This window comes from Falco punctatus (assembly GCF_963210335.1).
Source record: "Falco punctatus genome assembly, chromosome: 10".
In the NCBI taxonomy this organism is placed as follows: Eukaryota; Metazoa; Chordata; class Aves; order Falconiformes; family Falconidae; genus Falco; species Falco punctatus.
This window is the reverse complement of record NC_137590.1, coordinates 27529298-27550744: the sequence shown is the minus strand read 5'-3', so window position 1 is coordinate 27550744 and position 21447 is coordinate 27529298. Positions and strand designations below refer to the sequence as shown.

At 43.0% G+C, this 21447-nt stretch overlaps 3 protein-coding genes across 22 annotated transcripts in view; 2 read left to right on the top strand and 1 right to left on the bottom strand.

Annotated features, from left to right (window-relative positions):
* Nucleotides 1–809, top strand: part of OVCH2 (ovochymase 2) — a 30101-nt gene extending 29292 nt beyond the window's left edge. Inside the window, exon 18 of one of the 2 annotated variants that reach the window (XM_080404716.1) lies at nt 233–809. In XM_080404716.1, coding sequence (XP_080260842.1) covers nt 233–454 — 222 coding nt within the window. In that variant the 3' untranslated portion in view covers nt 455–809. The other variant, XM_080404718.1, reaches the window with a different exon arrangement.
* A 623-nt stretch (nt 810–1432) lies between these two features.
* The window catches only part of CYB5R2 (cytochrome b5 reductase 2), a 34128-nt gene continuing 14113 nt past the window's right edge, over nt 1433–21447 (top strand). For 3 of the 5 annotated variants that reach the window (XR_013930758.1, XM_080404828.1, XM_080404830.1), the window contains exons 1-10: nt 1433–4653; nt 6472–6907; nt 6985–7134; nt 7858–7930; nt 11395–11501; nt 12346–12475; nt 13892–13975; nt 14503–14588; nt 15438–15537; nt 17271–17468. Coding sequence is in view for 4 of the 5 variants with exons in the window: in XM_080404828.1 (XP_080260954.1) it covers nt 6893–6907; nt 6985–7134; nt 7858–7930; nt 11395–11501; nt 12346–12475; nt 13892–13975; nt 14503–14588; nt 15438–15537; nt 17271–17443 (918 nt within the window). In the remaining variant the exon portion in view is untranslated. The other 2 variants (XM_080404831.1, XM_080404829.1) reach the window with 2 other exon arrangements.
* The window catches only part of PPFIBP2 (PPFIA binding protein 2), a 107506-nt gene continuing 104609 nt past the window's right edge, over nt 18551–21447 (bottom strand). For 11 of the 15 annotated variants that reach the window (XM_080404673.1, XM_080404659.1, XM_080404658.1 and 8 more), the window contains one exon: nt 20539–21296. In XM_080404673.1, coding sequence (XP_080260799.1) covers nt 21144–21296 — 153 coding nt within the window. In that variant the 3' untranslated portion in view covers nt 20539–21143. The other 4 variants (XM_080404666.1, XM_080404664.1, XM_080404665.1 and 1 more) reach the window with 2 other exon arrangements.

Sequence of the window (21447 nt, the reverse complement as noted above, 5' to 3'; positions counted from 1 at the left end):
AGGCCCTCTGCCTACACTTGTTGGATGGAGTTTCCTGCATGTTCCCTGATTCATGTCCAAGAAGCATAATCTTGACTTAATATAAGAAACCTGGTGGCTTCAGCAGCTGCTTTTAAACGTGTCCTCCTCTTTATTCATGCATCTTGTATTTGGCCTGAAAACTTAGGAAACCAAAGTTCCTGGCTCGGATTCCCAAGGCATTCAGAAAATGTCAATGTCCTTGCTTTCCTAGAAAAGGTCAGTCAAGCAGTATATTATACATCCAAGTTTTAACAAGACCACTATGGACTCTGATATTGCCTTACTGCAACTGGCTGAGCCCTTAGAATTCAACCATTATGTGCGCCCAGTGTGCCTCCCCGCTGCCCAGGAGGAGGCGGTTCAGCCCTCGAGGGTGTGCATTGTCACAGGATGGGGTGCGCACGAAGCAGGTAGGCACTCTTTGCTGTTTTGAAGGTTGAGCATGCTATAACTGTGTTTTAAATACTGTGTTCTGTGTTGTAACATTCATTCTGTCTATACGTTAGTTTGGGGAGAGCAAACGTTAAAAAGTTTTCACTTGCGTAAGTTCAGCTGGACATGCAGGGAAGTGGGTGGGAGGAAAGAAATCAGATAATTTGGATTGAGACCATTTGGAAAGGGGAAGAGCAAAGCGTCTTTGTGGAATCACAAATTCATGCCTCTGCTGGTTTCTGAGATGTCTTTTACTTCAAGACAGAGGAAAGGGGAAAAAACTGCATCAGCTGGAAGTCCCCATCCTGGTGCTTGATGCATGTCGGAGCTATTACATAAATCTTCCTACTAAAGTGACCCAGAAGATGATCTGTGCTGGATTCCCTCTGGAAGAAGGCAAGGACTCATGCACAGTAAGTTGCACACATCACCTTTGCCTTCTGACACTTGGGGTATGGCCATGGTGGGTTCTGAAAAGGGGTTAAAACCTCTGGAAAGTTAAAACCTCACTTAAAGCTGTTTTCTTGCAAACAGGCTGTAGGTGATTTACAGCGAAAGACTCCTTAATAATAGTAGGATTTTAATTACTCATATGGCAAAAAGTGCTACTTCCCTTGAACACAGGCTATTTCTTTCTTTGCCTTTTAAAAACAGAAACCCCCAAACGTATGAGCAGCTGGGACCTTTCGTAACTGAACTGGTATTTTAAAAGCATAAGGAATGATGTTAGCTCATAACAAGATTCCTTTGTCCTTGTGCAGGGTGATTCTGGTGGCCCATTAGTTTGTCCTTCAGAAGATAACTCGGGATTTTACACCCTTCATGGAATCACTAGCTGGGGCTTGGGATGTGGAAGGAAGAGCTACCCAGGAGTATACACAAATGTCGGTGTTTTTGTTGACTGGATCAAGCAAAGTGTTAATAGTAGTGGTATGTATAAAAAAAAATAAAATTAAATGCATCCTTTTGCTATTGCTAGACGCTTAATGTGAGGTCTTTCCCAGGGTGTCATTTTTATATTTGGGTGCCCAGCACTTTCTGAAATCTTGGCTGTTTAAACCGTCCCTAGCTAAATGCCCAGAAACAGACAAATCTAAATCAGTAGTCACTTCTGAAAATGTTATTTCTTCCACAGGTATTATTATTCCCTGCTCTGTTGCATTTTTTTATGTCATTTGATATGTTTTTCTTACTGCCGCTTTGCTGCTTTGTTTCTCGGAGTTGGGAGGAGGTAGGGAGGCATGAACTGACGCATCATGACAGCAGAGTCCACTTCGACAGATTTGCAGTCTGCCTTTGATGATCTTTGCAAAGTTTACCCTGTTTTATTTTTCTCCTGTTTGTAGATCTCCCCATTTTCACGGTGTGACTGCCAAAAGAGCAGTTCTGCTGGACCACATTGTGGAACACTTGCAAAGCACAAATGTCACTGAAAGCAGAATTTGGTGAGAGTGTGTTAGTTCATGATTGGTGAACAGATTCCGAAGTACCTGATACTTACCCTGGTGAATTTACTGCTGATTTACCCGAGTTGAGACTTTGGCTTTACATGTGTGTTCTTGGGGCAGACACAAGTTACTTGCAGGCTTCTGACACTCTGTTAATCTATCTTAGAAGGAAAGAAAGGGAAAATAAGTGACCGTGTACATTACGCCAAGCATGTCCTTGAATGTAGTACTGGAGAGCATAAAAACACTGCAGAAATGAGATTAAATAAGTGCCCGTATAAAACAACAGAAGGGGCAGTCAGTCATCCTTCCATTAAGGTCAATGAGTGTTACCTCTGACTCTGAGAGGACCTAGGCAGTGGCAGTAGTGGTGCAACCCTGAGGAGCAGAAGAACATTATCTAGTCATTAGTGGAGTGAATCAATCCAAATGCTGGGAAAAGAATATTTTTCATACGGTTGCTTTTTTAACAAATTGCATGTTGTTTATTGATTCAACAGATAGAAGTGTTTGAAAAGAGAGGTGTTACAGGCCAAGGGCCTTTGGCACCATGCAAGAACTTTGGCGAATGGCTAGAAGCTATCCTATTGAGCTGTGTTATGGAATGAATTACATGTAATGTAATTAAAGAGGTACTGTGTAATCCACATACTGCAAACAGAGCACATGTACTTGTAAATAGAGGTTTGTTTGATGCCCAAATGGCTGCTTACACAAGAAATTGGGATGATAGGCTGCAATTAGCTTTGCAGACTGTTCTGTGCAGAGTCTTAGTGTTTAGAAACTAGATCAGTATGATAGTATAAAAGTTTAATCCTTCTCACTCAATGGTCCAGAAAATAACTAGAAAGTAAGAAAGATATCTCATTTTGTTTCTGTTGATATTAATGGCAAGTCTTTCAAGATGTGTTTCCCCTACATGCATTTGATGCCAATAACCCTGCTTTTTAGATGACATTAGTTTAGAACTCAACAATTTTTTTAACAATAGAATTTAGTTCCATAGCTAGGGTAAAAAACATCTCTCTTTACCTTTATTCTCAAATGACTATGGTAAACATTTTTTCACCAGTTTCTTCTCTTCACTGTAAAGTTTTAGGCAAAATCCCACAAAATAACCTGAAGCATGAGCTTTCTGTGAAAATGTGAAAATACTTCATGGTGGAGGGACTATGGACAAATTCAGATTAAGTGCAAGGCACAGCTGTACTACGTTATTGATAGAGTGTGCGTGTTCTATCTGATAAACTCTCTGAAGAGGTCTTCAGAGAGCAATGGAGGGGGAATATCCTTTGTAATTCTGCATTATGGAAGTCTGTTAATGTTCAGTTATGGTGGAAGTTGCTATTAGCTGACTATCTCAGTTTAACTATGCTGGGAGCAGATGTGTCTAATCACTTGGTTGCTATTCTGTTTTGCGTAACAGGAACAAGATGACTTAAAATACCTGTAAAGTTTTTATCTGCTTATTAATTTAAAATAAAGATACCAGGTGGGAGTGTTTAGTGAAAAAATAAAAAGGTGGGAGGACAATGGCAAAAAGAGGTGCTTCTCTTGAACAAAGGCTGTTTCTTCCTCTGCATTTTAAAAAACAGAAACTCCCAAACATATGAGCAGCTGGGACCTTTTATAACTGCACTATAGGTGGTATCAGCTGTGCTAGCCCTATTAAACACAGTGGTTAAATGCTGATATATAGATATCTCTTACAAACAATTCCTTTCATATATTCGGAATGCTACCTTAAATTATTTGTATATGATCTGATTGTTAGGGTACGTACTTTTTACTTCACTGCATGATGTTGACCTTTTGAGTTTCTCCTAGTATGGTTTTACAAGTCTTATTTTGCTTTTGTTGTATCTTTTTAATGTATTGTAAGCTGCCAGTATCCTTTAGCAATAATGTGAAGTGTTTTGTGATGCAAATGAAATCTGATTTTAAAAAAATATTTTCAATGGAGTTCATGGAATTGTGTTTTAGTTTTTACAAAATTTATATGAACTGCGCTTTAATTCTTGACAGTTCCGTGAGGCTCTCCTGAATCCTACAGTCAAAAGGTAGGATACTAGTAGCCTGCCTGAGTACCGAGGTACGCTCAGGTTCCCTGCCTGCTTAAAATCTGCGTATAAACCACCTTCTGTTGGCGTGGTAAGTAAAAATACCGTCTTTGTAATGTGACATGAAAACAAATGAAGGCTTATTGCATTGTTCATCGGCACTGGCCTAATATTTGGAATAAAAGTCTATGTCCAAAAATATCTCGTTCTGACCTTTGGTTAACGTGAGCACCTGTAAATCTTTGTGGTTAGCTCTGAAATGGTAGTCCTGCACTGTATGTGTGCATGGGCACATGTGCTGGGAGTCCAGCTGCATTGCTGGTGATGCACTCACACAGCCTTTGCAATGGGTATTAGAGCGTTTTTGCAGCTTTTATTGGAAAGGGAAGATCTTCTGTCGTTAAAGCATGTCTGGCAATAGTACAGAAGAGGGAGGCGGTTGTGTGAAATCTGGGTTCTGGCTATATAGTTACCAACGTTAAACACATCGTTGATCTGTGACTCTGTGGCATTACCTCTGTGAATTCTTGGTTCATCATTCTTTTACTTTGCCATCTCTTCCTTTTCCAGCCGAGGGCAGCATAGTGGCTGACTGGTTTTGGTTGCTGGCCCTCCTGCGTGCTCTCAGATGAAGCCAGAGGAGCAATAGCAGGGTGGCATCCTGTCCTTCCTCAGATGTACTGTGCCTGGAGGTATGCATGCCATGCTTTTCCTGACTCTTCTTCCACAGTGGGTCTGCCCGAAAGGATCTAACGGACGTTGTATTTGGGTGTTAGTGTAGAAGAACTATATTCTCATGTGATCTTCCCAGTTTTTTTCTCTTTCCCCTAGACTTTTTTCCTTTCTATTTTTTGAGGACAAGTGGCACAAAGGCAGGTTTTTTCTTGCTTAGGAAGCCATTTGCTGTCATGTATTGGACGCACAGAAAGACCATTTTTTTTCTTCATCTTAAGCAACTAGACTTGGTTCTTTGCATGCTTTCGAAAGAGTGAATTCTAACAGTAACACCAGAGGAACTGTGTGTCTGTGTAAGACAAGTTAACAAGAGGAAAGAATTAGGCTTAGTACTTTGGAGAGGAAAAAAACTCTGGAGTTTTATGTAGACCAAACCCCTGCCTTTTGCACAAAAGAAAAGAAAATAATCAGCAAAAATGGAAGGAGTGTTAAGAATAGTTAATACAGAAAACAAGAAATACCTCTGTATGTTTCTCAGGCTCTGCAAAAGCCATTACTTTCTCTTACTGAAGGCAAAGAAGAGACCTGTTCTTGAGGGAAGACTGATGCTCCTTATCAATAGTGCAATTCAGAGAACCACTGGTAATTGCATAGCTGTGCAGTTGTTAGTCATAGCAAAGTAGACAGTGCCCTGTCTTGAAAATTAAAAACAATATATTAAATTCCTATTTTTCCTTCAGTTGTTCGTATTTATCCTTAAGGATAAAGTCTGACTGAGAAATCTGAATGTTTCTTCTCTCTGTTATTTTTTTTCTGCTTTGCTTGAGTTTCGAGCCTTTTGCCACATGGATATATGGTAGGTCCTTGATGAAAACAAAATAGGTGCAAGTTGTAAACCGTACCATTACCATATTGTGAGAAAGTAAGAAGTGACAGCACTTTGGTGGGACAATCTAGGTGCTTTAACTGTAGGGAATGAGTCATTCGGCCTGGAGGTCCTGGGCTGGGTTGTGGTACTGTGAAGGCAGTGGCTGTGTGTGACACTGAAGCAAGGAGTTAATTGACTTCAGGAACAGAGCAGCAATATGTAGCATTTTGGTAGTGGTTCTCCTGCTTTTGAACCCAATGAGGAAAGCTGGTGTTAACAAAAAGTTTAAAAAGTCTGTGGTGAGGTATTAATTCTCTGGTCTTCTATAGTCATTGCTTCAGTAGCAGAGAAGACTGAATGTCTTTTCAATCTTTTTACAAATCACATAAAATACAAGCATTCCAAAACCGAGTAAATCAGATATATTATCTTCTCCTTGTCTCACCACCACCACCTACAGTTTGGCGTACTGTGAATTATTCCTGGCGTTCCTTCCTTCCCCAGAGGTCTGATCAGTTTGTTTTCTTCCTCTGCAAAGACGTATGTGTGAGATTGGGGCATGCTTTCATTTTACATCAACTATTTCAGACTTTGTTGCATGGGCTTGGACTTCAAAGCCTTGTCCTTTCCTTTAATTGACTGACTTCTGTGTCTATCCCGAACTGTGTGCTCCTGTCCTACACTCTGTAGAGGGAATGATAGTCTCTGTTGTGTTTCGTTTTTGTGGTTGTTTTTTTTTTTTTTTTTTAAGGCCATAGATACTGAATACTTTGTTAGTGCTGATTGTGGGAAAGTCCTGTTTTGGCCCAGGGGATGGGGAAGCGATTAGCAATAACTCCCTGACCTGGTTAGTGCTGCTGAGCGGAGGCTGTTCGGGTGCCACAGCGCAAGGTGCAAGCCTGCACTGTCGGGTGGGTGGGTTGCCGGCGACTGCTGCGCAGGGGACTTGAACTTGGCTGTTTTACAGGGCGAACTGGGACCGGGCCAGAACTCCGGCATCACCATTTGCAGTTGCTGAACGTGCAGGGAACTGCGCCAGGAAAGCGCAGGGCAGGAGAAAGGGCTGCAGCGCCCCGGGCAGCGGCATTTTGCGGCCGTTCCAGCCCCTTTGATCCGTGTCAGGCGGGCCTGGCTGCTCGCAGGGGCCGGCGGCGCGCTGCCAGCCCGCCTGTGGGCGCGGGGGTCGGGGGGACCGGGACCCGGGGACGGGGACCCGGCGCCGGCTTCACCCGCGCTCGCCCCCGCGGCCGGCAGCAGTGGCGCGATGCCCCGGCCCTGCCTCCGCGCGGCCCTGCCTCCGCCCGGCCCTGCCTCCGCGCGTGCCCGCGGCGGGAAGGGGCCCAGAGGCGGGAGCCGGTCGCCGCCGCGCTGAGGGGAGCGGGGCCGCCATGGAGCCTCTGGCGGTGAGGGGCAGCCCCGCGGGGAGCCGGGCGCCCGTGAGGCGGGCTGTGCCCCTGACCGCCTGCCCTTCTCCTCACAGGGTGCCCCCGTGGCCGTCGCCGTGCTCGTGGTCGCTGCCTCGGCGCTGCTGATGCTGCTGCTGCTGAGAGGGACGGGGCGGAGGGCGAGCGGCATCGTCACCCTGCGGGACCCGCTCGCCAAGTACCCGCTGCGGCTGCTGGACAAGGAGGTGACCGAGCGTGCGGGGCGGCCTCCCGCGCCTGAGCCGCCCCCCCCCCCGCCTGCCGGCCCCTTCGCTGCCCCTGGGCCGGGGCTGAGGGGGCCGCCGGGCCGTGGGCCGGGGCTGAGGGGCAGTTGGCTACGGGCTGCCCCAGGATTGGTGGCCGGAGCGGTGCACAGAGCTGGCGTGGGGCAGCTGTGACTCCCGCAGCCACGCTGCAGTATTTCCTTAGGGTAGAGTGGGATTCGTGAAAGTATTTCTACTGACTCCATGGTGTTACAGTTCTTTCAAGAGGAAGGTAGACTTGTTTCTTTGTGTAAGTCTTAGTTGAGAGCTGTGTTTCTCCCTTGATTTCTTCCCAGTGTGCATCTATGAGAGGTAAGGCCGACAGGCCATGCTTCTGCGTGTCGTGTCTTGCCTGATCTTTGGCCCCAAATTATGAAATGTGCTTACTGGCCTTGGGCAATGAGGGTTTTGAGATTTTCTTTATATAAAGGTACTGCAGGGATTGCACAGACAGGCAGGCATCGTTTCTTGCAGAATTAAGGAAGAAAAGACAGCTTCTAAAACTTCTGATCTATGTAAACTTCATTTTTCAAAGGCATTTCTGCTTCCCTTCCTAGCATTTGGCTTGCGTGCTAACAAAGAATAGGCTTACTAAAGCATATTGTGTTGAGTTTGAAATTCAAAGCAGTGGTGATGTTGACCTCATTCTGATTTTGTTTCTTTTAGGAAATCAGTCACAATACTAAGAAATTCCGATTTGGGCTACCTTCACCAGATCATGTATTAGGGTTACCTGTAGGTAAGTACTGAAAACGTTTATTACATATGTTTCCGGTTTTACGAGTTATAGCTGTACTCCTAGTTTTTGGATTTCTGACTGTTGGGGAATTCAGTGCCCAGCAAAACAAGGAGTTAAAAGCTGCATCTGAATGCTGCTGTGTTGAGAGAAGTGTCAGATTTCCCAAAGGGTTGTATTTCTGATCTTTTGGGCGTACTTTGTTCTGCTTGTGTTAAATTGTGTGGTGTAGTTTAGAATAAGAACAGTGAGACTGAACTGAGTCTGATGGAATTGATCACGAGTCAGCATATAAGCAAGAATGGTATTTGTCAAAGCTTTTTTGTATTTCTTACTTGCATTCTACTTCCATCTGGTGCCCTCAGTTTATTGCCAACTGCCCTTATGATTATGGTTAATACAGTCACACTCGTAAATAAGAGAAGAACTCTTCTGCTTGGGAAGCTTGTAACTATCCTGTGCAGAACCAAGGGGGAAAATACATCAACTGTATATAGAAGATGCTGAAGTGTTCAGAGGCTTTTCAGTGTGTGTGCTTACCTTTGATACAGAATCATAGAATCATTTAGGTTGGAAAAAACCTTTAAGATCATCAGGTCCAACTGTTAACCCAGGAGGGCCAAAGTCCTTCACTAAACCATGTCCCTAAGCACTGCATCTATGTGTTTTTTTTGGGCATTTCCAGGGATGGTGATTCTGCTACCTCCCTGGGCAGCCTGTTCCAATGCTTGACCACCATTTCAGTGAAGTAATTTTTTGTAGTATCCAACCTGAACCTTCTCTGGCATAACTTGAGGCTGTTTCCTCTTGTCACGTGTTACCTAGGAGAAGAGTCCTATCCCCACCTGTCTATAACCTTCTTTCAGGTAGCTGTAGAGAGCAATAAGGTCTCCCCTGAGCTTCCTCTTGTCCAGACTAAACAACTCCAGTTCCCTCAGCTGCTCCTCATAGGACTTGTTCTCTAGACCCTTCACCAGCTTTACTGCCCTTCTCTGGACACGCTCCAGCACCTCAGTGTCCCCCCCTGAAGCGAGGGGCCCAAAACTGAACACATGATTCGAGGTGCGGCCTCACCAGTGTCAAGTACAGGGGACGATCACTTCCCTTGTCCTGCTGGCCACGCTGTTTCGTATACAAGCCAGCATGCTGTTGGCCTTCTTGGCCGCCTGGGCACACTGCTGGCTCATGTTCAGCCAGCTGTTGACCAGCACCCCCAGGTCCTTTTCTGCCAGGCAGCTTTCCAGCCGCTCTGCCCCAAGCCTGTAGCGCTGCGTGGGGTTGTTGTGACCCAAGTGCAGGACCCAGCACTGAGCCTTGTTGAAACACACAATTGGCCTCAGCCCATCAGTCCAGCCTGCCCAGATCCCTCTGCAGAGCCTTCCTGCCCTCAGGCAGATCAACACTCTTGCTCAACTGGGTGTCATCTGCAAACTTACTGAGGGTGTACTCGATCCCCTCGTCCAGATCATCTGTAAAGGTACCAAACTGAACTGGCCCCAGCACTGGTCCCTGGGGAACACCACTTGTGACCAGTCACCCGCTGGATGTAATTCCACCCACCACTGCACCACCATCCAGCCAGCTTTTAACCCAGCGTAGAGTACACCTGTCCCAGCCATGAGCAGCCAATTTCTCCAGGAGAATTCTGTCGAGACTGTGTCAAAGGCTTTGCTGAGGTCCAGGTTGACAACACCCACAGCCTTTCCCTCATCCACTAGGTGGGTCGTCTTGTTGTAGACCCAGATCAGGTTCATCAAGCAGGACCTGCCTTTCCCAAACCTTTGCTGGCTGGGCCTGATTGCCTGGTTGTCCTGCACATGCCATGTGATGTTGGTCAGGATGTTCTGCTCCATAACCTTCCCTGGCACCGAGGTCAGGCTGACAGGCCTGTAGTTCCCTGGATCTTCCTTCCTGCCCTTCTTGTAGATGGGCGTCACTTTGGCCAACCTCCCGTCTTCTGGGACCTCCCTGGTTAGCCAGGACTGTTGATAATTATGGAGAGTGGTTTGATGAGCTCCTCTGCCAGCTCCCTCAGTGCCCTCTGGTGGATCCCATCCAGCCCCATAGACTTGTGCGTCTCTTAAGTGGAGCACCAGGTCACTGACCATTTTCTCCTGGGCTGTGGGGACTTTGTTCTGCTCCTTGTCCCTGTCTTCCAGCTCAGGGGGCAGAGTACACAGATGGTAACTGGTCTTGCTTTTAAAGACTGAGGGAAAGAAGACATGTACATGCATACGCATACAACTTTGCCTTGCTTTCTGTAGCATGAAGTTCATTTCAGACTGGTATTGGCATAGTCTTTTTTTCCTTACCCTGCAAAACTGATGGCATTGAACTTTGGACCTTGAATTAACAGTGATCTATGCATGAAATGTCTCCCTTTCTGATCTGCAGCTGTGGCAGATATAGGCCCGTTTGTTCTGTGCTGTGTTTCGCAGTTTCTCCTGCTTTATGGCAAGTGTCAGGGTCTTCCCTGTTCCATGCTGTGAGCACATCCTTCCTGTGTGCTGCCTGTCAAGGGCAGCAGTCTCTCTCCAGGTTCTCTTCTGGCTTGTATGGGAAAGTGAAATTGAACTGTCCACATTAACTAGACAAATGATAAACGAATTGAGACATGCCCTGCAGTGCTTGTGTTTATGCAGCTTTATTCTTAAGAATTTAGGAATAAAATCCTGAAACTGTATGGGGCAGATTACTTCTTGGGAGATTCCTGCCTGCTGCTTTTTACAAAGATCATTTTGCTAAAAATAAAAGTGTTTTCTGCCAGCTCTCTTCCTGCTTTTTGTTTTTCCATACAACTCTGTAGATTAGCACTGTCTGGCTGAGGAGACTGCTCTTGGCAAGGAGTTTCAGTTCTTTTAATCAGCAGGAAGAAACGGGTGCCTGTTAAGAGTCTGCCTCTTGGAGCATCAGGTTGGGCAAAGAGTTTTTTCTGGACAGCAGTGTCCAATGCTGTGGAAGCTGCAGCATTGCGGAGGCAGGAGTTGTGGAGAAGGAACATGGCCCAAGGCTTTGTTCTTGATGTTGTGTGCAGAATCTCTGGGAAGTTTGCTCTGAGAGACTGCTGCTGTTACTGTGGTACTGTTTTTTTGCCTGTGTGAACTGCTGTATTTTTATTTCAACTTCATTAATGAGTAAGTATGAGAACAGCAGAACCCAAAATACCGAGAGCACTTAAGGAAGGAGCAACAAACTTTTTATATCACTCTTTTACTATAAATTTCCTACTTTCCACATGTCTTACCCTTGGTTCTGTAACATACCAGCTCTTCTCAGTTATCCCGTGCTTCAGAAACTCTTGCTGAAGAAAGAAGAGAGACTACATGTTTTGTACAGCATTTATATGGTAAAGATTTTCTCCATTATTGCTTGTGTTCAATGGGTTCAGGTAACAATACATGCTTTTTTCTCGTCTTGTCCTCTAGGGATGAAAAAATAAATAATCAGATAATAACTTTTTCTCCTAGGCCAACATGTTTATCTTTCTGCAAAAATCGATGGTAATCTGGTGATTCGAGCCTATACCCCCGTTTCCAGTGATGAGACAAAAGGTTATGTTGATTTAATTATAAAGGTAAGTTTTTGTTTCCTTTAATATAGGTAAGTTGCTAACTGGAAGGAAGGAAAGTAATTCATTTTAGTGAAATATAGAGTGTATTTTGATTGAACTTCTTTCAAAGAGGATGACTGCATGGCCAACAACTCATTTCACATTATCCTTGAATAGTAAGTTGTATCCTGTGTATCTGTGCTAAGTCACCGAGAGATAGGGGGATAGATGGAGAAGGAGATCACTTCCTTGGCAGTACTGCAGGAACTTCTCTGGTATCTTTTGTTTGGTGAGGCATGAATAGCGATCACCCTCAAGATGCTCATGCCTGCTACTAATGCTTGCTGCTAATAGCTGTAAGTAGAAAACAAGTCAAAAAGAACAGCCATTTTTGGTGACGCTGCAGATGTTGCTGATATATCTCTCTTAAGTGTCAGAAATTGTTGCTAATGTGTTTATGTGCTTTGAAAGATGAAAGAGCTATGATGTGGCTAAAGTCTCTGGGAAGGCCTTAAAAAGAAGAGATGCAGCAATGTTGTTTCCAGGAGCAATTACAAAAACAGGGTGACATAAGGTTCTTGCTGGAGTGATAGTGAAATGAGGGCACCAGTACATAATCTGCCTGCCACCTACTCCTATCAGCCTGGCTGTTTGTAGAGCATGTAGGAACACGTGCATGACAGCATTGTACTTATTTTGGCTGCTTCCTGTTGCAAGGCTCAACAGATAACTGAAAGTAATGAATTGTCTCAATTTCTTTCTCAGATCCTGTATTTCAACGTAGCAATACAATGCTGTGTTTTGCTGTTTGTTATATTATTTGCAGAAAAGCTAGCGGCTGATATCGTACAAATGACTGCTTTTTCAGGTGTACCACAAAAATGTGAATCCCAAGTTTCCAGAAGGTGGAAAGATGTCCCAGTACCTAGATGATATGAAGATTGGAGATATTATTGATTTCAGAGGGCCAAATGGGCTCCTTGTCTATAAGGGAGCAGGTACGCGACATGAAGGTGGGAGAGCAAAAAGGAGGAATTTGTATTGGTAATTTTCAGAGGTGTTTTACGAAACTTGACAACTTTGTACAGAATCTTTTTTTTAAAAGTGGAGAAGAGAAAATCCACCTTTCCTGGTCCTGACCAAGAGCCCATCATGGTTGATATGGTGGGAATGAGTACTTTGTGTGAGGAATAGTTGGTTATTGTCTCACTCTTGGGACCATATAATTAAATCTGAAAAAATCATTATTGCATTACATTACTGAGAAGGCTGCAGTGGAAATAATATCTCAGCTGTATATATCTGGATGGAGGTGTTCCAGATGCTTCTTAAACAACGGAGGTTGTGGCCTAAAATGCCCTCTGAGAATCTCAGCCTTGTTGCTAAACAACCTGCTGACTGAGAGCCAGCTCCATTTCGTGATTAAACCAGGTCTGAGTTGACTAGGAGAAGTAAGTTCAGAGAAGTAATCCTCTTTCACCATGCAAGTGAAAGATCCTGCACTGATCTTGACTGAGAGGGACTGTGCTCTTGCTTCAGGGGGATAAGTGCTCAGCGCTTCTCTGGATCATGACCTTTTACGATGAGTAATATACTGATGATTCTGTTATATCTCAGAGAAAACTAGTGATGCGTGTTTTACAAACCTTCCTTTCTGCTCTGCTTTGGCTGCTATCAAAAGCAGTAGCTAGGAGAGACTGGGCTATGTCAGGTGCTTTTCATGGACTTGTCATTTGGCTTGATCCTTGGAGATTAATTCAATTACAGACAGTCTGGTTTGGTGATAGTTCTGAAGTGCTGGTATACCCAGGTGTAGAGCAGCAATTAGCAAGGTCTTCTCGTCACATGATACTAGAAGGTGGTCACATAGCTGACTGCAGGTGTCATGGGGATCTCATTAACAGGAAATTAATTACAGTAGTAAAGTACTTGATACAGTATGCAAGGTTCTAACTGTCCAGATTCTGAGCTTTGCAGGGGCTCTTGCTTGATGCTGGTTTAATTACAACTCCATTGAATGTGGACACGCAAATGACTAGATCCATGGTGCAAGTGGGGATGATGAGGATGGCCTAAGAAACTGATTTCTCTGTGGTAGGGGCTGGGGTTATTTTTAGGTACCACTAACGTCCATGGTTGCCAAGTTGTGTTCTAGGCAGTGATGTGGGAACCATTGAGATTATTATAAATGACGCTGGGTAGCGGAGTAAATCAGTTGTTCAAAGCAAGGATTGGAGTTTACAGAGACAAAGAGGTTTCTACTCTTTGTGCTTAATGCTGTGGTGAGTCTATCTAGCATTTCCAGAAGACTTGTCCTAATTAATTGGTAGGTGATAGTAATTTATTCCCATGGAATTTGTATCCATGTTTGTTTGAGAGTTAATGTACCTATCGCTTTTGAATATCTCTTCTAGGTACTTTTCTTATCAAGCCTCATAAGAAGTCTGAAGCAGAGAAGAAGGTTGCAAAGCATCTTGGGATGATAGCTGGAGGAACAGGTAAAACTAGTCTCATATGGAATGTCTAGGGAATGAGGACAACTTTATGGATGCATGTGAAGGGTATCAAGCACTGTAGAGCGCTTAACACATGTATTTCTTTTCATGAGTGTTTGGCAACATGGAGGCTTTCCAGTGGCTTGAGCTCAGTCTGGGGAGCTAGCAACTTCAGAGGTTTAATCCTGATATACCTCAGAGAGTGACCTCAGAGAAGTCACTTCGTCTCTCTGAGCTTCAGTCTCAATGACAAAAAATATTTTAGGATAATGTCATGGTGGTGGAATTGCTGTATGTGATAGAGAATGATGAAGAGAAAAGACCCAGATACAAGTATTACTGTTTTGTTTTGAAACAATTTGTTATAATGGAACCCCCTAACCTCTGCATTTGGCATGGATTAGAAATTCAGAGGTATGTAGCCTTGTTCAAACTAAGCTCCCACTGAGACTGAAGGAAGGCAGCATGAATATTGAAACTGCAGCCACAGAAAGAAGGAACTGGTTTTTAACCACTTTGTTTTTTAACAGGAATAACTCCTATGTTGCAGCTGATTCGTCGTATCACAAATGATCCTAAGGACTCCACAAAATGTTACCTTCTTTTTGCTAATCAGGTGAGTATATGAGTATACGGACTCATCTGTTTGTCCTTCTTTAATGGCCTACTTGTTTTACTGGTCACTGAGCTTTTTAAACTGATGGGACATCAACCCCTGGATAAAATACTGCTGTGAAATGTCCATACTCTTCCAGTGTCTTTGTGTTTGTATTTTCACCCAACCATTTATAAGAAAATATTTTCTGAGATAGTTCATTTAAAAATGATCGGTATTGGGAGGGGCAAGAAATGGTTATGATATAAGTTGTTACTATATTGTCTTGGTTAAAATGATTTAAGAAGGAGAAACTGAATAAAAAAATTATCCATAAGGCCCTTTATAAATATTTGCATGGTCGTGTCATAGTTCCTGTAATCTCTTATTTGTTTTGAAGATGGCTCCTCATAGTTCCACTTGTACTCCCCACTTCCTGCATTAGGGAATAAATAACGTGAACAGATCCTGACCCCTCTACTCATTTTACTTTTTCATTGATTTCAAGGAAACAGGATTTTGTTCTGTTAATCTGTTTCTAAAGTTAACCTGCACCAAGCTGGTACAGGGCTTTATTTGCCAGGGTCAGAGACAAATCCAGCTAATTGTGAGTTTAGCCTGGATGAAAAAGTTGTCCAAATTGCCATCTTTAAGACAGTGTTTACGTGGCTATTAAGTCTTATAGTTTGTTGTTCTTAATCTGAATTTACAGAAGCCTGTAATGATAATAGTTATCATGTAAGGGGAAAAAACGCTCAGACTTTCTTGGTTTGAATGAGTTGTTGAATTTATCTTACTGAATGCCAGATGAGCTCACATTAGAAGGGATCTTGAGATGGTTTGGAGCTGAACAGCAGTCTCATTTTGCAGACAGAAAAAGATATATTACTGAGAGATGAGCTCGAAGACATTGCGAAGAGGCATCCTGATCAGTTCGTGCTTTGGTATACACTGGACAGACCTCCACAAGGTAGGCTGCTTGTACACACTGGAAATGCCTTTGATCGTCGCTTCACTCTAGTTCAATGGGCCATTAATATAACATCAAACCACCTTGTCTTAAACAACAAAGATGTCCCCCAGCCCCTCAGAAACAAGCCTTACCACACCACCTGTTTTGAAAAGTGTTCTAAACCCGGTGGGCCTTAGAAAGTGTGAACTAACTCCTGTTGGGTCAGACATGTTCCTCAGTGGCTCTTTTGACATACTTCAGGATGTATGGGTTTGGGGACTTTTCAGCAAAAGTTACAGCTCTGGTTTTGGCTATCTCCCAGATCAGCTTATGTAAGCATTAAATTGCTTAATACGTGTGAATAGTACAGGCACATTTTTGTTTTGCAGCAGGTCTGGCTTAGATTCTGGTAAAATAGAGCTGCCATGCATAGATTTAGGCACTAACTGTAGCCTGGTGTAGGGCTGAATGAGAAATGGAGGGAGAAGTTGAACGCTACTCAGTCTCCTGTGAAACGTGGGAATTCATGTTTGCTGATGTTGTAAGTGATCTGTGCTTTTATTTAACAGACATGAGAGCCAGACCGAGTCAGGTCAAAGTTCTGTACCTGTTGTCAGCAATAGCCCTGAGTAGATGGACAGAGAAGAGTAACCAGCAGGCCTTGGTGCTCTTCCAGTCTTTAATATTTGTTAGTTCTGAGCCAAATGTGTCTCTACAGTTGTAGTAATTCTCTGCGGACTGTTCTTGTAAGATCTTGCATGAGCATTTTGGCAGTCTGTTAGTGGGTAGCACTTCTGTGTGAGGAATGACTTCTGGTTTGCATTTGCCTCTTAATTCTTGTGCTGGAAGAGAGTGTAAATAGGTGCCTACTGACTGTCTTGACGTTGTGAATTTTACAGACATCTGTCCATCACCCTGCTGCCCCATCTTCTCTGTACTGAGGTAGCTGGGCTCCCACACACAGCAGTGATTACACACCTTTGCTCGTCCCTGTTCTCGTAGCCTTTTCCACTCTGCTGTGTGTGTCCCTTTTTGAGCTGAGCAGATCAGAACTGAACAGCAGTAGCCAAGAGGCAGGCAAACTGGGGGTCTACTTTGACATGGTGTTCCCTTTGTTGCCTTTTCCCTTCCTGATACTTCCTAACGTTTCACAGGCCTTTTGACTGCTGCCGTTTTCATAACCCCAGTGTCTTGCTTCTGATAAATGAGCTTAAAGCACATGTTTTCATAAGTGAAGGCAGGATTACTTTTCCTGTTTGGCTCGCTTTAAATGGCAGATGCATTCAATAATATTACCGCTTGAAATCATTTAGCCTTTCTTTCTTTTATTTTTCTTTTCCTCTTATCACTTAACCTACACAGCAGAACTTCTGTTGTCATCAAACTTTTGTCACCTCACCACTCAGGTTTTTTTCCCAGACTTTTTTTTTTAATAAGTTGGATGGCACTCAGTACCTCTCCCTGCACAACTGTCCCTGGGTGACCTCTCTTCACTGGAAAAGCTGATTTACTCTTCCTGTTTATTCTGTCCTGTGTCTCCTTTCTTTTAAATCTGTCATTTACGCACAGACTTTCATCTCTTCTCAACCAGATCCTTGTTGGGCCTGTGGAAGGGGACCACTAGGTTTGAGCTTAGAGATTTAACCCTCTCTTGGCTTGCAGTGATGGTGGCTAACTGCGAGTGCAACATACGCAATCTGAAAAGGCTTCAGACTCTACAGAGATTTGAATTAATATTTTCTTTGTTTCAGATTGGAAGTACAGTTCTGGCTTCATCACTGCAGACATGATTAAAAAACACCTGCCTTCCCCGGGCAGCGAGACACTCATTCTCATGTGTGGGCCACCACCTATGATTCAGTTTGCATGTCAGCCCAACCTGGACACACTCGGCTATCCCAAGAGCAGTACATTTTCTTACTGATGCTGATGTCATCTGATACCCTTTTGTAAGTACTGCATATTTTCCTACAGGAACAGATGGTGTGTAACTGTGCAGTATTTCTTTTTATTGTGTCCGTGTGTCTTTTTTAACTGCTTGGTGTTATTTCTGCGGTTCATAACTTCAGAATTACCTTTGTGTGTGTTAATACTAGGAAGCTGAGAGATTGTCGTGAGTTGTGTGGCAGTAACCTAGTCTGACCTCTTAAGTTAGTATCAAATGTTAATTCTGAGGAAAAAAAGTTAAGTGTAATTGGAGAAGCAGGATAGAGATAAAATCAGTTTTTTGTTAACGTCAGTATAGAATTTGGGAGAGGGTATAAAACTGCAGTAGGATTATTTGACTGTGCTCTGTTAATTAATTAATTTAGTGAGTCCTGGGGAAGAAGGGTACAAGCAACAGTCTTTTTTTTTTTTTTTTTTTTTTCTAAATGCTGTTTTACAGCTATTTACCAGGGACTAAGCGAGCAGTCACAGTATGCTACTGAAGAAGTGAGCAGGATTTGGGCAACACACAAATTGCTTGCAAGTGTAACAGAAATTCTCCTTAGTGACAGCTTTACCTAAACAATCACTGCCAACTATACATGCAAGTTCTGGGCTGTATATACAGATGTAACTATCCAGTGATGTTACATCATTTGAATGGTGCTTGCTCTCTTGGCAGTTCCAGAAATTTCCTTTGCTTATGAGAGAGAGAACTTCTTTCTTCCTGTAGTTGATCTTATACTCAGCTAATGCCTCATCTTAAGTGTTTTTACCACATAGCATTTAATTCTTAGTCTTCAGTGCCTGAAGTACTGCATTTCCAGGAATTAGTTTATACTACATTTGTCTTTGGGTCTGACAAATCCTTGAGCCCTTGTTTCTTCAGGTGCTAATGAATATGTTTGCTAAATATTTTCATTCATCTAAAGCAAAACAAAAGGAATCTGCTAGTTAGAAATCATCGTAGGGGTTTTGTATTTCATTATTTACATTTGTAGTATTAATGCAAAGACAGACACAGGGGTTCAAGCTGTGATTCTGTCCTTAATGAGATACCAGCCACATGTATTTGTGTTAGACACATTCCACAGTGAGCAAGAGATGGAGGAACATTCAGAATTTATTCATAACAGTCAAAAAAATAACCATTTATGCCACTTTTATGCTAATTAGGATTTCTTATTGGATATATATATTAAAATAAATCAATAATTTTGAGGACTGACTATTCACAGCTGAGTTAGCACAACACCACACCAAGTTATAAATACATCATTGAAAGAAATCTGAAAATCTGCTTTGAATATGCCAGTGATACTAAGGCTGCCACCACTGGAGCTCAGCTTATCCTGTCTGTAGAGCTGTAGTAAGTCTGCTGGCTAATTAACCTGGCAAAGTATTTCAAATGCCTGTAGTATGTGATCTGGTTACTAATGTTGATTGCATTGCGAGACTGGACATGTACTTAACCCTTCATTAAGTAAATGGTTTTAGTTTTCTGATGTGTAGACTGACTTCTTGTGCCTTTAGATTTTCCGTTACTGTTTCATTGCTCAGTGACTGAAAAATGTTTGTCTTGTTTTTACTGTTTTGGACAATAAAATGTGTTTAGCTTCTAAAATCTGACCGTACAGTGCACAGTCTGCTCATGGAGTAAGGACTAGAGAGGTGACCTTCGAAAGGTGCCACGGACAGCTCTCGAAGAGCCCTTGCTGCAAACTCTAGACAGTATTGGAGATTTCCCCTTTTTCTGGGAGGGCTGTGACTGGGAGAGACCTGCCCTCAGGTCTGGTTAGTGTGTACACTGATACCCTGCAGCCATGGAGGAGACAGTGAGGCAAAACATCCATATACGTTCTTTACAACTGAGCAGATTTCTGGCGTTTTCCTATTTACTAAGATATCTTGCTTATACCTTATTAATACATGAGAGACACATGTCAACAGATAATTGCTGCTGTAAAGGGGACACTTTGACTGTCGGAGAGCCCCTCCAGTCAGTAGTGAGAGGCTGTATTTCCCTCTGTTCCAGTGCCACAGTCCTGCCTAGCCCAGTAGAATAGCAACAGATCTGTTTTGTCAGGTGTTTTAAAGAAACAAATACTTGTTTTATTATGGTACTTGCCTGATGCTCCTTAGTCACATTTTGCACATCACAGAGCAGTAATATTAGTTTCCTATTGCTACATCAAGTATTCTATGAAAATCTCTCTGTAGCTGGAATGAAGAGAGAACTGAAAGTGAGCAGCAATATTGTTTACAACGTCACCAGTTCTCATGCAAATGTTACAAAAGTTCCTGCTGTAATCTCCAGTCCTCAGTGCTGTTTGCAGCTGCATGTTTAATTAGGTGTCACTAGGGAAAAAAATGGGCTTACCGGTCTTCCTGAGCGCCAGTGCTGTTTCAGACCGACCTGGTAGGGAGGTCAGAAAACTTTTTCTGAACCATTTTGACTGTTCAGAAGGCTTGTGACATCCTGATGCTTGCATGTGTGCATCCGTGCTAGCCATTTTAGACAGACTGTCTCTGGTGAGACTGAAGTAGGAGATGTTCAGTGAGCAATTGCCGCTACACTCACCAACATCCATCTGAATTTCTAGGTAGCTCTGATTAGTTGACATGGTACAATAAAGTGTTAATGATTCCTGCATTACAAGCTAATTACAAAAATAAAAAAAATACAAAAGATCTTTCATGTAACAGTACATGGACATTCCATGTAGAAGACAACTGAATAAAAGGGTAAAACACATTGCCAGTCCCAGCTTTCTAGACTCTGGCTATGAGTACCGCTTCTCTCTCAACACCTATTTCACATCACATTATACGCAAAAAAGTGCGGAGGAGAGTTACCTGTAACACGTTGCTATGTTGCCAATATTAAATGCTATGTGTAAGTCTCCTTGGCAGAAACGAGATAAAGCTTTTCTGCACCACAGCATCGAGCTTCTCCTGGCCACCCCTCTGGACAGGCATGAGGTACTGTTAGTGTTCTTGGTCACGCTGAACCATCATCTCCAGTCTTCAAACGTAGGTGTTAAAAACCTGCTGTCATTCAGCATTTCATCTTGGCTTAACATCGTCTGCAAAACAAGATGTGAGCGAGTAAGCACGTTCAGTCAGAGGCCTAGGGTTAAAGAAATACGGCTGTAATGAGATCAGATTCACAACAGAGGGGGTTAGAGCCACAGAAGATTAAAAGCAGTTTCTTGAATGCAGCTTTAAATAAGCTATTATTTGCCTGAGGAGATTCTCACAGATTTCGTTTGGCACGTGACTCAACTCTGTTACATAATTTTTCATTACTCCCTTCAGTCAACTTTTTCTTTTTTTTAATTTTCTTTTTTTTTTTCCCCTCAGTAATTAGCTGCTGTGGAGTCAGGAATTAGCGATTTTATTGTTTTGTTTTCCATGGAGTTTTAGCTCATGTAAATTTTTACATCTGTACCTCTTTGCTAGACTTTGCTCGGACTGAGGCGTTTGCAGTTACTTGCAAAATCTTTCAAGAGTTGTTTTCATTTAAGGGGATGAATATCTGTCACTGGGTTGAAGAGATAGCAGAGATCATGAAAACTTAAAACAGGCCTAAATGAGAGTGAATTTCTAGTATGATTTAAAAGCAGGAGTATTTTGGACTGTGGTTGTGCAGCCAGGCTATAAAGAGGTATTTATCAAAAACAGTGACCCACTTACTCTTAGCTAGTACCAGCAATGACCAACTTTCCCTGAATTCTAGCAGAATACATTTCTGACTTTAGAACAAGAGCAAAATGGGTACATACCGTAAGATGGCTTATGCCTTGAGAAAGAGCCCCTATCTGCATTACTGTTCCTTCTGAGTGTTCCATCTGCAAAAGTATTCAGGAACTAGTTCAAATCAGACAGTATGTGCAATTCTGTTCACTCTACATGCATCTTTGGGAGGTATGTGTCTGGACAAACAATGTTGTGTTTAAAAGCTCTCATTACTGCTCATTAACAAAAATGCCTCCATGATTT